At 36.5% G+C, this 17,550-nt stretch overlaps 1 protein-coding gene across 1 annotated transcript in view; it reads left to right on the forward strand.

The window, feature by feature from the left end:
* Positions 1–17,550, forward strand: part of ICU2 (DNA-directed DNA polymerase) — a 50,649-nt gene that overhangs the window by 13,957 nt on the left and 19,142 nt on the right. Inside the window, exons 5-7 of the mRNA XM_089981795.1 lie at positions 12,737–12,811; positions 13,355–13,419; positions 16,542–16,632. Coding sequence (XP_089837921.1) covers positions 12,737–12,811; positions 13,355–13,419; positions 16,542–16,632 — 231 coding nt within the window. The remainder of the gene's footprint in view (positions 1–12,736; positions 12,812–13,354; positions 13,420–16,541; positions 16,633–17,550) is intronic.

The following is a 17,550-nucleotide window of genomic DNA, read 5'->3' on the forward strand; positions in this document are numbered from 1 at the left end:
TGCCCTCGAAAAATACTCTCAAATTTCCGAATCCATTGAGGAACCACAAGTTAGGCATTCTTCTAGAATATCAATACCCCCAAATAGGTTTGTCTCCTATGACTCTTTAACTCCCAACTATCGGGCATGTTTGATAACTCTACACTCTTATTTTGAACCAACCCACTATAATCAAGCTAAATCTATACCTCATTGGGTTGAAGCAATGCAAGTTGAACTAAATGCTTTAAAAAAGGCCAATACTTGGTAAGTAGTTGATCTACCCTCACACAAAAAACCTATTGGTTGTCGCTGGGTCTTCAAAGTTAAAACTAAAAGCGATGGCTCGTTGGAACGATATAAAGCAAGATTGGTTGCTAAGGGATACTCCCAAGAATATGGTATTGATTACGAAGAAACATTCGCCCCCGTAGCTCGTATGACAAGTGTCAGAACCTTAATAGCTGTCGCATCAACAAAAAAATGGCCTATTTATCAACTTGACGTAAAAAATGCTTTTTTAAATGGAAGTTTAAGTGAAGAAGTTTATATGGATCCACCACCCGGAATAAATATTAAGCAAGGTCAAACACTTCGGCTTTTAAAGGCATTATATGGTCTTAAACAAGCTCCTAAGGCTTGGTATGATCGTTTTAGTGATATCATGATAAAATTAGGATTTCATTCTTGTTATACTGACACTGCTCTTTTTGTTAAAAATGCAGGTTCTAGTATCGTAATTTTGTTGCTTTATGCTGATGATATGATTATCACTGGAAATGATCAAAGTAGTATTATTAATGTTAAAAATATGTTAAAAGATAATTTTGATATGTCTGATTTAGGTTTTCTCAGATATTTTCTTGGAATTGAGGTTGCATATTCTCCTAGAGGATATATTTTGTCACAGATGAAGTTTGCTGCAGATATATGTTCTAAGTCTGGGATTTCTGATGATAATAAGGTAGAGACTCCCGAGGTTATTAATGCCAAGTTACGGTTAGAAGATGGGGTTCTTCTGGAAGATCCTACACCGTACCGACAACTCATTGGGTCTCTTACATATTTAACCATCACCAGACCAGATATCACTCATGCGGTTCACTCAGTCAGTCAATTTCAGCATGCTCCTACAACCGTGCATATGAGTGCGGTTCTCCGAATCATTCGCTACATTCGGAATACCATCAATAAAGGGCTATTTCTATCCTCCTCTTCCCCTTTGAATCTTCTTGCTTATACTGATGCAGATTGGGGAGGTAATCCCAATGATCGAGTCTCAACTACTGGTTTTTGTGTCTTTTTAGGGGACTCATTGATTGCCTGGCGATGCAAGAAGCAGCAGAAAGTTTCACTCTCATCCACTAAAGCTGAGTACCGGGCAATGGCAACCACAACAATGGAACTTGTATGGCTTCGCAGTTTGCTTAAAGATATGGGAGTTGATATTACTGAAGCCTCCAAGCTGTGTTGCGACAATAAGAGTGCCATCTATATCGCAAGCAATCATACTTTTCATGAACGTACGAAGCATATCGAAATGGATTGCCACTATGTTCGTGACGAATTTTTACGAGGAACTATTGCTCTGCCATATGTCACTTCAGAATATCAGTTGGCAGACTTCTTCACCAAAGCTCTTCCAGCTCCTCGGTTCATGTTTCTTCTCGGCAAACTTTCCGTCCTTCCCCCGTAAAGTTTGAGGGGGGGTGTTAAAATGTACCTATTATATATATATACATATATACATATATATATATATATTCTGTTTATTACATCAATACCCGACAGGGTATTTTTGTAATTTCACAGTTGTTTTAGAAAACAACTATTTTTTCCTTTTTTGATCAAATGTAATTTTTATTATTTATTTTTTTATTTTTCTTTTTATTATTTTTGAGGACCAAAAGGGGCTCCAACATAGAAGTCGTTGGAGCCCCCAACGGTCACAAATGTGACCGTTGGGGGCTCCCAACGACTCTATGGGAGCCCCCTTTTGGCTCTCCTTTTGAGGCCCTTTGGCCCTCCTTTTTCCTCCTCCTTCTCTTGTATAAATAGGGGTGATCCCCTTGTGTATTTTCATTTTGGAGAGCTCCTCTCTCTTTTCAATAAGAGGCTTTGTATATTGTTGCCTTCTTAAAGGCTTGTGCTTGTATTGTCCCTTCGTGGACTTGTGATATTTTCTCTTTTATTCATTGTTGTATGTGCTTGTATGCACTCTTTATATTTCCGCAATATCTCATTACATTGTCACCCCTCCACAAGTGCGGACATTGGTTACTACTCCTTCATACATATCTTTAATTATACTAATGTACTTGAGAGAAACACATTTCTTCATCATTGTCCACCAGAGAACGTCCCTAGGTACTCTATCATAAGCCTTCTCCAAATCAATAAAAACCATATGCAAATCTTTGTTCCTCTCTTTATTTCTCTCAATAAGTTGTCTAAGAAGATGTATAGCTTCCATAGTAGATCTTACAGGCATAAAACCAATTTGATTCTCCGATATCATGACAACCTTCCTCAACCTAGACTCAATCACCCTCTCCTAAAGTGTCATAGTATGACTCATGAGTTTTATACCACGATAGTTTGTGCAATCTTGTATATCACCCTTATTCTTATATAGAGGCACCAAAGTATTCTTCCTCCACTCATTAGGCATCTTATTTGTCCGCCATATCTTGTTAAAAAGATTTGTCAACCATTCTAAACCTTTCTCTCCCAAGATTTCCAAGCCTCGATAGGTATACCATCTGGGCCAACTGCCCTTCTTGATTTCATTTTCTTCAAAGCCTCTGCAATTTCTTTCTTTTGAATCTTGCGCATGAAGTCATGATTCATCTCATGAAAAGGAATGGAAAAGTCTCCAAGATCCTGAGCATGACTTTCATTAAATAGCTTATCAAAATAATCTTTCCATCTCTCCTTAATCTCCTCATCTTTGACTAAAACCCTTTGTGTTTCATCTTTGATATATCTAACCATACCTAGATCCCTCGATTTCCTATCTCTCATTTTTGCAATCCTATAAATATCCTTCTCACCCTCGTTGGTATCCAACTTGTCATAAACCTCCTTATATATCTTATCCCTCACGTTCCGAACTACTTTTTTTAGCTTCCTTCTTTGCTGTCATATACTTCTCCAAATTCTCATTATCACGACTTTTACTTAGATTTCTATAACACTCTCTTTTAACCTTAATAGCTAATTTGATATCCTCGTTCCACCACGATGTATCCTTACCTAGCGGTGCACCGCCTTTAGACTCACCCAATACCTCCTTAGCCACCTTTCTCATGCCACCCGCTATCTTATTCCACATAGATTCTGAATCCTCCTCGAGACACCAATCAACTTCCTTAACTACTTGCTCTACAAACATTCCTTGTTTAGCTCCTTTCAGTGCTCACCACTTAATTCTAGGATCTATCTTATGTCTATCCCTTTTGCGGCATTGTCTAATTCTAAGATCTAAAATTAAGACTCTATGTTGTGTAGCTACACTTTCTCCCGGTATAACCTTACAATCGATGCAACAACCCCTATCTCTTTTTCTAAGTAGGAAATAATCTATCTGACTCGTATTAACCCCACTTTTAAATGTTACTATGTGAGACTCCTTCTTCCTAAACCAAGTGTTTGCTAAGATCATATTATAGGACAAACCAAAATCTAAAATCCTTTCTCCACTATCGTTTCTTTCTCCTATACCATAGCCTCCATGGATACTCTCAAATCCATCCATACTAATGCCTACATGCCCATTAAGGTCACCGCCGATGAAAAGCCTTTCTCCATAAGATATCCCTTGTACTACTCCATCTAAATCTTTCCAAAATTGATGCTTAGTGGAATCATCTAAACCTACTTGAGGTGCATAAACACTAATAATATTAATAATATCCGTACTTAATACTAATTTAATAAGTAAAATCCTATCGCCCTTCCTACGGACCTCAACTACATTATCTATAAACTCACGACTCATAACAATCCCTACTCCATTCCTATTCCTATTTATTCCTGTATACCAAATCTTATATCCCAATGTTCTATCACTTTTGCTTTCTCACGTACCCATTTGGTCTCTTGTAGACATAAAATATCAATCTTTCTCCTACACATAACATTTAATGACTCTACCAACTTACCAGTTAAAGACCCTATGTTCCAAATGGCTAACCTAATTTTATGGTCTTGGACTAACTTCTTTACCCCCACCCGTCCAACAAAGTGAGAGAACCCTTGCCTATTTGACACCACACCCGGGCGTCGGTGTGACGCGTCGCTTCCGGGCGACGACCTAGCAACCCTTGCCCATTTATCACTGCCTCCGGGCCTATAGAGTACAACACATCGCTCAGTAGGGAACGCCCCAACGAAATTCCCATATTGGTTCATATTCATAGGGTATGACTAAGTTTTTATGCTTGCTGTCACAGGCCTACCGCAACCCTCCTCCTTTATCCGGGCTTGGGACCGGCAGTGTATAATTAAACAATTATACACAGGCGGAGTTAAAATCCAAGGATGTCACTGAATACTTGTTTTTAATTGATCCAACTTCAAAATCCAATGAATGTGATGTTGGATGTGACCTTGACAATGATCAAAGTCCTATTGTTGTTGAAAATGATGATAATGAAGAGCAAATCCATAGGGATGTTAGTCTACAATATTCAAGACGTAGAGAGCAAAATCTTCCATGTGCATTACAAAAATACTCTGAAGTCTCACCTAGAAGAACGTCTAGAATCTCTAAACCTCCAGAAAAATTTGTGTCTTATGAATCTTTTTCACCCACGTATGGGCCACCATTACATTAATACAATCATATGTTGAACCATCATCCTATTCTTAAGCAAAAAATCATATAGAATCGATAGAAACCATGAAAATAGAATTGGATGCACTAGAAAAGGCCAATACTTGGACGATACAAGATATCCCTCCGGGTAAGAAACCTATAGGTTGTAGGTGGGTATACAAAGTCAAAACCAAAAGTGATGGGACCCTGGAAAGATATAAGGCCCATTTAGTAGCAAAAGGATATGCCCAAGAGTATGACATCGATTATGAAGAAACATTTGCTCCTGTGGCCCGTATGACCATTGTGAGAACTTTAATAGCCTTGGCCTTCATTAGAACATGACCTATCTTTCAATTAGATGTCAAAAATGCTTTCCTGAATGAGAATCTCGTTGAAGAAGTATACATGGAAGCCCCACATGGTATTAGTATCCCTAAGGGTAAAGCTCTTCGTCTAGAAAAAGCTCTTTATGGTCTTAAACAGGCTCCAAAAGCTTGGTATGACCGATTTAGTCATGTTATGCTTGATATTAGTTTTCAACCTTGTTTAACTGACACTGCTTTGTTTGTTAAGAAATCTGATGCATGCATCATTATTCTTCTTCTCTATGTGGACGATATGATCATCACCGGAGGCGACAAACAGGGAGTTGCAAATATCAAATCTCTTCTTAAAACTCACTTTGAAATGACTGACTTAGGTTTATTAAGATATTTTTTAGGCATTGAAGTTGCTTATTCCTCTCGGGGGCATTTGATATCTCAATCTAAATTTGCTCTTGATATCGTTTCCAGGTCTGGAATTACAGATGATAAGAAAGTAGACACTCCAGAAGTTGTCAATGTTAAAATGAAAATTGATGATGGAGAACTTCTTGATGATCCTACTCCTTATAGACAACTTGTTGGAGCTCTTTCTTATCTTTCCATTACTAGGCCAGATATAACTCATGCGGTTCATACAGTCAGTCAGTTTCAGCATGCTCCCACCTCCATGCACATGTGAGCGATTTTGCGTATTATTAGATACTTAAAATCCTCTCTTTCACGAGGACTCTTCTTGTCTGCTTCAACTTCATTAAATTTAATTGCATATATTGATGCTGACTGGGGAGGTGATGTAATGCCCCGAAATTTTAACCCAAAATTTGAAGATTTTTTTTATAACGGCGGAAACAAGAAATAAAATAAGGTTAAGCATTTCGAGACATTACGGTGGAGAGAAACCCAAGACATTTATTTCATTTCAATATTAATAAAAAAAATCATTAGAGTTTTAAATGATATGGACAGTTAAAATTTACAATTAACTCAAGCGATCCCTGGAACAATAAATCCAAAAATCTCGATCCGATGCCTCATCCCGTAGCCACTCATAAACCTTATTCTTTACCTGAAAAATAGTAAATTGATTGGAATTAGACTACCACGTCTAAGTAGGAATTACTGTAAATTTGGCAAATATACTAAGTAACAAGTATGCAAGGGATTTGTTTAATTACAGACAATAAAACATAGCATGAGAATATGAACATTACTAAACTACTGCACATTGTTAATTTAAGTTTCTAGCTAGAATATATGAATACTACCAAGATCAAATCAACCATTACAGGAGTACATAATTCATTTTATGCTATAGTAACCTCATTTGCAGCATTTAAATATATCATGGCCACCGATTCCATTGAATGCTTAAAAGTAAGTGAAGCAGACTATGCAACAACTGTAACAGACATATACATAAGCAAGTAAAGTGAATTGTGCAACAACAGCAACATGCATCTCAGTCATGTGACAACCACAATATAAATTCAATTACCTCATATCTACACCTTTCAGTATTTTATTTCATCACAAGCTCAGAACATGCTGGAAGAATATAAGCATGTCTCCCTAGTAATTTCAATCATTGTGATACTTAAAATATTCTAATTGATGTTTATCTTTTTTTATCCCGCGGGTACACACGGGCCAAGGCAACCATCACAGAAGAGAACGTTCGGGGGTATATTATTCAAAGTTGTTTTATTAACCCGAACATTTTAACTGTGACTGAAATCCCAAGGGAGCGGCCAGTGACCGAGAGAAACTCCCAAAGGCCAAAACCAAAACAGGATGCATCCCTAACTTCTGTAGAAAAACATGGAACTACCACCTAGGACACATTTGGTAGTCCGGGTCCTCCAACTCTGAGGACTGGGACCAACGAGTCGCTTTACGCTCAAAACTAAACACATGTCCCCAAAGTTTTGTACCACCTACCCTCTCCAAGGTAAGCTCGAATCTGAGTGGGTTAATCTTTTCATTTAATTATTTTCCCGAAGTATGGGGCATTTCCCCAACTTCTTTCTACTATCATAGTAGTAGAATTCTCAACCTTAGTCATTTTACCAAGGTGCAAAGAACAATTCTCATCCTTTGTCATATTGATTGCATAACCCACTCAAAGTGCTCTGGTGCCTTTAAACCAGTCGAGCAACAAGAATTAAATTTAAGTTCTTATCAGTATTATGATCATTATTCTAAATGCTTTGGTACTTTTAAACCAATCGGACACAAATGCCCGGTATCTTTCAACCAGTCAGGCTCACAGAAATTAACCTTTAATTTTCTCACCAATGTTATTGACATTGAGTACACGTTCATTAACAAAAGTACCTGCATCAGGTACCCAATTCATATTGCCCAATTAGGCATGATTCCCAAACTCCCTATCATTCATTTTGAATTCTCAGTGGACAAGGGAAAGCAATTCACATAACTTGACTGCATGCAACAAACAATTTCAATAAATGACATTTCATTAATATGTCTCATAGCTCTTCTACAGAAAGCAGTCAAAACTCGGACATTTCCAGATTTGAATGTCAGCAGTTTATATGAAAAAATTTCAGATAAAACCAAATTGCACATACACCCATTTCTATATCAAGTTACAATTCGATTTATTACTAAAGTGTAAAACATAGTGTTTCACAAATAGGTCGCATCACATATATCCAACTACAAGTAGAAAGCCCACCTACAATCTCATAACGAATTACAATTCTTAATGGCAATTTAAAAACACTGTTGGTTTGTTTGTTTGTTTTTTTTTTCTAGGTATCTAATATCACCCAGGTGCCAGCAATAACCGACCCAAAGGTTTGGTCAGGAGTTCATTATTTAGAGGGTTTCTGTTAGGTTTCCTTTTCAAGTATCTCACAAAGGATCGAGTATACGACTTCATATAAGTATTCATTTCATCAAGCACCATTGTGTTATTATCCAAACCTAATCCTACTATTTCATGTAGACAGTGTAAGTGTGCAGGAATCATAATCATCAATATTAGAATTTCTGGTATTACTCCTTTTTAAGCATCTGTAATCAGTAAATATCATGTATTAGTTCTGACATGGCAGTTCAAAAATTAAAAATCCATATTATCATGGTATGAGGATCGACACCCACAACATTCATTGCGTGTAACAAACTGCTAGCATTATTCATACACTTACATACTCTATCTGTGTTATGTAGTTAGCAAGGCAATCATTATAGTCTTGATTTTCTTCTGAGTTTAGTGAGAGCTCTGATTTAAAGTTTGAAAAGTAGTTCACCCAAGTACTGGTGAACAAACTCTGTGTACGTATAACAGTGTAAATGGGCATCACATAATTTATCAAAATCAGAAGTTACTCAATGTTCATATGGGCTGAACACTGATGCCCTACTCATAACCGAGTAACGTATAACAACAAATCAATGAGCACCAGGGACCCCTAATTAATTGATATAGGAATAAAACACAGTACAAGCTACAACAGTTGAACCTTACAGTGGAAATACAACTTATGCAACAAAAGAAAACCATGAGACTTATCCCATATTACAGTTTATTGTGTTATATAAGTATACTTCTAAAACCATCTACCATAAAAAAAGTTTACTAGGTTCAGTTATATAATCAAATCTATATGAGTATTAACATCCACAGAGTCGATTATATCCAAGAAAAACTCAGGGAAGAGCTACCACCGTAGGGCTTAACAAAACCTTCCAGACTACATCAATTCAGACCCCTTTTAGTGTTGTTTCACACGCAGGAGCATGGATATGCAGTTAAACCAAGTTCCTGGTTTCACTATTGATCTTCCCCAAAATCGGTAGGTGTTTAAATCAGGAAGCAACGACTCAAAATATGTCACACTTGTTGAACCCAGGTTTTTACCCACACGATGACTGCATAGTTCTTATAAACATTCTACTGAACCATAGAAAAAAGAAAACAGAGAAGTAAAAAATCTCAGAAGGAAAAGTTTAGCAGTGCATACCCGACATCAATACTCACGCAAAAACAAAGAAATACTCATGCAAAAACAAAGAAACCCCTTCCCCATTATCAGGAATCTGAAATTCCCAAATCTTCTATTTGGGGTTTTCGGCAAAACCAATATACACTTGGAGATTAATACGTATGCGCAAAGCATCATAAATCCTACACCTAAATCCCAAAATTTTGATTTGGGGATTCACGGCAAACCCAAAACCCCAATTTTTCTAGTTGGGAGTCACGGCAAATCCAAAGCATGCTTGAAAACTTAGTAAATAATCGAAATCACAGTAAAACCTACCTCGGCAATGCGAAATCCCCAACTTTGTTCGATTGTTTCTCCCTAGCCGCTGTGAAGCCAAGCCCTCCTCACGCCGACTCCACGAACACGAACGAGAGAGATGGAAAAACCGAAGTAACCTCGCTGCTGTGCTCGTGTGAGTCGTGCGTCTTCCACCGGCTGGTGTAAGAAAGAAAGGAAAATGGGAGGGAGAGGAAGAGAGAAACGGAAGAGAGTTGAGGGAGACCGAGAGAGAGAGAGGGTTCGGCTAAATGGGAGAGGAAGGAGGCGAGATATGGAAGGGTGCCACGAAAATCGGAAGGGGATCTGCTACCCTCCCCTTCACACGGCGGCTGCGCATTGCCCCCTCCTCCTCCTCTTGTGATTTGGCTTGTGTTAGGGTTCTGAACCCTAACACTCATTTTATCGGGCCTGCATAGTGCCCCTATACTTAACTTCATTTTTTTTTTCATTTTACTTAACGCACGGTGTGGTGCAGGGCATGGATCAACTGGATCCATGACCCGCGATCTCGCCACGGTTTGGGTCCGATATTTGGACCCCTACGGATCCAACCACAGATCCAAGTATATATATTTATACTTGGTATTATTATTACTATCTTATTTTTATTTATATATATATATATATATATATATATATATATATATATATATATATATATATTACACCCCAATCTGGTACGGTTTCGGTTTGGCCACCATTGAGACACGCAACCCAAATCTTTAATGAAACCACTCAGTTGGGCAATTTGGATCTGTCTAAGGATTCAAAATATTACAAGTTTTAAAATATTATTTTCTTAATACATTTGGTTTATTCTTCGATACGATCTTGTGGGTCTTTCATAGGTTAATATAAATCCATTTACGTTAACCAAAAATTGACATAACTTAATATGGATCCAGGATCCATTGTGCTTCGTAAATCCTTTTAATAAATTTGGATCCAAAAATCTGAAGTTTTAATTATATGATTTGGAACTATGGATCCAAATGAATTATTATGGATCCGACTAAATATACATTGATCTTTATGGTTTCAATACAAGGATCCAGATATATATATTGAAATTCTGATATCGAAGATCCAAATGCAATATTGTGGATCCGAACATCGCCTTAAGCTATACCAATTCTCACTAAAGTGTTGTAGAAATTTTCTCATTAAAATCCGATTTACTTCAAGGATCCAAATAGGTTATCCAAGATCCAAATTCGAATAAATAATTAAAACAATAAAATATTCGTGTATCACCTTAATGACTTAAAAATCTAAATCTATTTATCTGATAAAAATCGTGGGTATTACAGGTGATCCCAATAATAGACACTCAACTACTGGTTTTTGTGTGTTCCTAGGTGAAACCTTAATTTCGTGGAGGTGCAAGAAGCAACAAAAAGTCTCTCTTTCCTCCATCGAAGCTGAATACAGAGCCATGACAACCACCACTATGGAGGTTGTTTGGTTCAGACGATTGCTAGCGGATATGGGAGCTAAAGCAACGCAAGCTTCAAAGATGTGCTGTGACAACAAAAGTGCGATTTACATTGCAAGCAACCGGATATTTCATGAGCGCACTAAACACATTGAGATGGACTGTCACTATGTCAGAGAGGAATACTTACATGAAACCATTGATCTGCCATATGTTACATCAGAATATCAATTAGCAGACTTCTTCACCAAGCCTCTCGCTGTTCCCAGATTTCACTTCCTCTTAGACAAACTTTCGCTCATTGTACCGTAAGTTTGAGGGGGAGTGTTAAAATGTAAACTGTGATATATATATATTATTTAATATTATTATATTTTCTTTTATTATTTTTCTTTATTTTCTTTTTTAGCATCTAGTTCAATAGAAACTAAATATTTGATCCAGTCAAGTTCCTGTTGGAACTTGACTGTGCAAATAGCTGTTGGACTGTAGTCCAACAGCTATAATAAATGCTGTCGGACTATAGTCCAACAGCTATAATAATAAATGATGTTGGACTGTAGTCCAACAACTATATTAAGAGACGTTGGAATCCAACGTCTCTTTTGGAGAGCTCAAAATGAGCTCTCCTCTCTCTTCCACTTTTTTGTGTATATAGGGGTGAACCCCTTCAATGTAAACAACCATGCTTCTTAAGCATTTTGTTCATGAATAAAGTATTATTTATTTATTTTTCAAGTGTTCTTCCTTTTATACCCTTTCAAGGGTCATGCTTGTAGTGTCTCCAATAGACACTTGTTTGTGAGTTATTTGTGCATTTGTTGAAGACCACCATTTCATTACACAGCTATATTGGTCCTCTTGGCCCTCTTGTTTGTATATAAATAGGGACCTCTTGTCTCAATAGATGTAATGCTTTCCTAATCATTTTATCTCAATAAAGATTATTTAATTTTTTATGTTTTTTGTGTTCTTTTGTGTATGTTTTTTGGTACCTCTTATGATCTCATGTATTTTCCATTGATTGACTTGTGTATTGTCCCTTTGTGGACTTGTGCATATGCACATTTAGGCTTGTTATAGCCACTGTATGCACTTAGGTGCTTTTGTATTACCTTTGACATTTGTATTGTCCCTTGTAGGATTTGTTCTTGTGCTTATGCACATTATGGTTTGCTTTCCGCATGATTTTATTACTGCAGGTTGGATTCCACACTGCACCAGGTCAGGTTGGGTCTAATGCATACTCAAACCTCAGGAAAAAGAGCAAAATCACCCCCAATCCTTGACTCTTTCTCTCCCGAACTCTCTCTCTCCCCTTGGTCTCACTCTCATAACTCTTGACTCTCTCTCTCTCTCTCTCCCTCCCTCTCTGGTAACATGTTATTATTTTTTTCTTTCATTTAAAAATGTTATTATATATATATATATGTATAGCCATGTCCCTGTACTCACATTTCTTGAACTTGCTGTGTTGTACCCTCGTACCCGTACCCGCACTCGCACCCATACCCAGGTGACATAGATTGTAGGTTACACTTATTTACCACAAGTGGAATTGTTACTCATGAATTCATGAATTTGAATAGCAATTTTTATGCTCTATTTTTTTTGAAATTTGAACACATGATATACTTGATTACATGCACGTGTTTTAATGTCTTGTGTGTGTGTGCCCCACTGCCCAATGACTGCCTCTTTATCTTTAAAATACCCTGTTATTGTACCAAGCATATGTACCTAATGAAGATTCTAAATGATGGCCAAAATTTGGTTCTTAATTTATGCATTTCTTCGCTTTTCATGTTTGAGTATTTATTAATTCAGGCAACTGGTTTTATTGTTTTGTTCTTCATCCAAGCTATATAAAATTTTGCAGCGTAGTTATGCCTTTGAGAGAAGTGATGTACCCACTGGTGAACATTATGCTGTTAAGATTAACTACCCATTCAAGGTAATTGTCCTTTCTGCCTTCTTTATTACAGCTTACAGTTGCCAGTTTTTCTACAACTATGCCATTGGGCTGCAATTCGTTTAGTTTATTATTCTGTCTGTGTACGTCCATTCTATTAAATTTTCTGGTTGAGGCTGTGTATCCTACTGTTTACAGGTATTACATGGCCCACTTAAATAATAAAAACCTATTGGTTTATCATCTTGTTTTTCTCTTGTCAAATTTATAGTTCGGTACATTGTGCAGTTGCTACCTTTATAGGTTTATTTTTACCGTATCATGTACAATTTTGGCTTATAAAAAACTTTTATTAAGAAGAAGAAATTTCAAATTAAATAATTAGGGGGACTGACAGAGAATGTTGTTGTGAGAGTGTGTTTAGGCATCTGGCTGACAAGAACCCGAGGAAAGCTTGCTCACTATATCTATATTCTTTTAAATTGTCTCTTGTTCTTTCTAATGATGCTCAGATTATGCAGGTATATAGGTAATTTTGAAGCAATTTTTCTTTTTTTTGTGTAACAATTTGTTTGTCTTGTGCAGGATGCAACTCTCCCCTCAGATATAAAAGGAGAACATTTTTCCATGCTTTTTGGAACCAATTCGAGGTTTGTGTGATTTCTTTCTTTTTGGTGCTTTTAAGCTCGGATAGATCTGGCTGAGCAAATCTTGTTTTTGTTGGCTTTTTAGTTTCATTGATTGTTGTTAGATACTGCAATGTTTTTTTCTCCAGGGTTTTGTTTCTTTCACTTGATAACATGTTTCTTCAAGTGTTTACAATTTGCATGTGACCTGTTTGATTTTTATCTTGTCGGTGAAAACAACTACGCCTTATGGTGGGCAAGTGGCTTTCATAGTAGTATCAATTCAAAACTGCCATTTATATCTGCAACAGTGTGTTCATGAGATGAGATGTTGCATGGTTGATATTTGAAAAAAAATACTTTGAACAAGCCAGATGCTACTGGTGATATGCCAATCTACATGTCTTAGTATGCTTGTCACCTGCGAAGAAAGAAATGAACAATCTCTCTGCATTTTATAGTGGTGCTATAATCTAAGTACAAACTTTAAAGTTCGGGCTTGCTAGTGCCTTAAAGTAGATGGAAGAGATGAGACAATCCATATGAGGCTTAAGCCTTCCAGTATTTGTCTTAATTCCTCACTAACAACCATATCATGTTTAAAATTGCTTGCTTATAAAACCAAACAAAACAAAAGGTTAACTTTAATTTTGTATTCTTCCATCCACTTGGCTACTGTATTTATGAATTTTCTTAGCATAATATATTTATGAAATTTCTGACGTATTATCTCTAAAGTCATGATGCACCTTAAGTTCTTAACAATTAAAGATTATGTTTATTATGTTTATTGAGTGATATTGCAATATTGCTTTCCTCTGTCTCAGGTTTAATATATGTTTAACCTTTTTCATGTTATAATATATTAGAGAAAAATTTACAAATACCCGCTCAGCTTTTGATGTATTTACAAATACCCGCTCAACCTCTGAAATTATGATTGGGTGCTTGGATTTAAATATTAATTCTCAAACACACTTGGTCTAATTGTAGGGCTCTTACCTTGGTCAAACACTGGTTAACCAATGTCAAAAGACACTTATACCCTTAAAGAAGACATGGCCTCTCATTATATATTCCTGCCCAAACTTCACTGGAACATCAAATCTAAAACATGTCATCGTATGCTGAAAGCCATAACATCGATCCCATTCCATCTGGACAGAGAACACACTAAAAGATTGGCAACATGGTTTAAATGATGGTTTTTTTTAGCATTTTAGGTTTCAGAGAGAAGATGCGAGGAAATGATTCATTCATGGTCACAATTTTAGGGCTCAGAAAGAATTTGAAAAGATAAAAAGAACAAAAAAATGGATTACGAAGTTAGGGATTTGCTTAATTGAGAACTATTGCTTGCATGTTGAGAGAGAGAGAGAGAGAGAGAGAGAGAGAGAGAGAGAGAGAGAGAGAGAGAGAGAGAGAGAGAGAGAGAGAGAGAGAGAGAGAGATTTTGGCATCAGAATGGCAGAATTCCAGCAAAGAAGACATTTGACTAGGTACAATACTTTTATTTTATAATAGAAGGTAAAAGAAGTAAAAAAGGGTAGATAGTTTATAAAAACTAAAGGTATAAATGTCTTTTTACATTGGCTAACCAACATTTGACCATGGTGAGGACCTTTAGGTTAGTTCAGGCGGGTGTGTGGGAATATATTTCTAAACTTGAGTGGCCATTCATATTTTTTCAAAGGTTAAGCGGGTGTTTGTAAATTTCTCTATATTAAAATGTGTCACATTGATATCTATGCCACAGGGGCACACCATTTTGGTTATGTGTCCCTATGACCAGTGGCGGATCCAGGATTTTGCTTAAAGGGGGGCACACAATTTTTATAATAAAATAAAATATAAAATTAAAATATAAAAGGGGGCAATACAAATTTTTATAATAAAATAATAATAGGTTTTCAAAACTTTAGGAGGGGCTCGAGCCCCTCCTCGTCCTCTGGATCCGCCCTTGCCTATAACACGAGTGCACATGCTTGGACATTCCGACTCTAACACCATCCCATATGACATTATTTTTATATTTTTAAAAATATTTTATTACATTTTAATATAAACTATTTTTAATGTTAAAATAGTCAAAAAAGTTTTTTATTGATTAAAAAAATAAAAAAATTCTGTATCCTCATGTCCCAAATTTGAAAAAAAAATTGAACTTTCGAGTCTAGTCCAAATCTCATGTCCTCGAGTCCGTGAATCATTGTGACAGATTGATATGGCTATAAATACAGAGATACAACCATTTTGTGTTGTTTTCTTGTGTGAATAGTATATAAGTGAATACATATGGGGGTAAAAATGGAGTATTTGTAGGACACATTAAATTGGTAATTCTTTCTTGGACGGAAATGCTTACACGAAACCCAAATATTTGGATTATAGTGCTACAATAAATTCTTGCTCATGCAGTAAGAAGGATCCTCTGATGAGAATTCTTCATTTGAAGATTGCTTTCCCTCTTATTAGTACCTGATGAGCAACTACCAAGTTGCTTACGTTTTTCTTGACCCCTCAAGTTTTCTTATCAATATATTCAAATTGTTAACTATATGATGGCTGCACTCAAACTTGTCCATTTAGCTCTCTCTGCATTTGGTGTATCCTTGTAGATTTTTTTTGAGATACATGGTCATATTTATGCTAACAAGCAGTAATTTTATTTACTGAATGAATGATCTTTTATAATTCACAACATGCTATGTCACCTGGGTGCGGGTGCGGGTGTGCAGGGTATGACACAACAATTCCAAAAAATGTGGGTACGGGGACACAACTATATATATATTTTATATACTGAAAATATGAAGTTATAAACTGAAAATATAATTATAAATTGAATACAAACTTGTATGTACGGCATGTCCAGCTGTGGATGTGTCGACACTGGGATACACGTGTTGACATGGGTACAGAGGGCAAAATGCAGTGTTCGGGTACTATAGACAACATGGAATGATCTTTACATAGTTTCTATCAACTTGCACTTTAAATTCTAAAATCAGATTCTTTGGTAACTAATTCCATGAGTCTGTCACAGTAAAATGTGTTTGATGTCATAAATATTTAAGCATTCTAACATTCATATGCTTGTCAATACAGTCAAACAAAAATATCTTATTTACCATTATTTTATGCAGTGCTTTGGAGCTATTCTTAATCAAAAGACAAATAAAAGGGCCTTCTTGGATCTCTATTTCAAAATTTGTTAGTTGTCCACCTCCTCAGCGGGTAAGAATTTTCTTGCTAGCTTTTTTACCAGATTTGTTTCCCTCTATGTCACCCTAGATACAGTTACAATTGTGGGTACATTGCGATTTACTAACACAGATTCAAAGATTTTATAGGAATTAGGACATGACACACACATGTTCAAAATTAGGACACAAGCATTATCCTTGATATAAATTATAAAAAAGTTAACTCATTAAAACTCAAAAATGGCTCCAATGTAATTTTTATAAAATTCAAGGTGAATGAAAAATCGTAAAGGTTGTGATGGGGGAAGAGGGAGTATAAGAAAGTGTCATAGAAGTTGTGAAATTAGAGCATACAATGTGTATGTGTGTATGTGCGCATGTACATTCTGAGTTGCTAATATAAAGCAATAAAGCACAAATATCATGTTTAGTGCAAATCCTTGAACAATAGTTCTTAATAATTATCATTAAAAACATTAATAAATTTAAGATGAAATTTGAAATGTAATGTAATCAGTGGCGAATTCAAAGGAAAAAGCACAGAAGAAAATACAAAATAAATATTCAATCCTGTAAAAAAGGATTGTACAAAGTTGAAGACATTGTGTTGACTGTGTCCAATGCAAGGTTGACTGTGTCATGAAGTGTTGTTGCTAAGTGTCTAGCATTGTGCTGTGTCAACATGAGACTAGGGGTGGCAATCGTGTCGAGTTGGCGGGTCGACCTGACTGGTTGGCGGGTCAGCATACCTCAACCCGAACCCGACCCGTTTATTAAATGGATCGGTTGTGGCAAACACGAACCCGGCCTGTTTAATAAACGGGTAACCCAACACGACCCGCCAACCCATTTAATAAATGGGTTGGGTCGGGTAAACGGGTTCTCAGGTTCGCGGGTCAGGTTGTCGGGTTGACCCGCCCGCCTAACTCGTTTATTAAACGGGTCAGCC

This window comes from Nuphar pumila, chromosome 12 (genome assembly GCF_984573655.1).
Source record: "Nuphar pumila chromosome 12, dmNupPumi1.hap1.1, whole genome shotgun sequence".
In the NCBI taxonomy this organism is placed as follows: domain Eukaryota; kingdom Viridiplantae; phylum Streptophyta; class Magnoliopsida; order Nymphaeales; family Nymphaeaceae; genus Nuphar; species Nuphar pumila.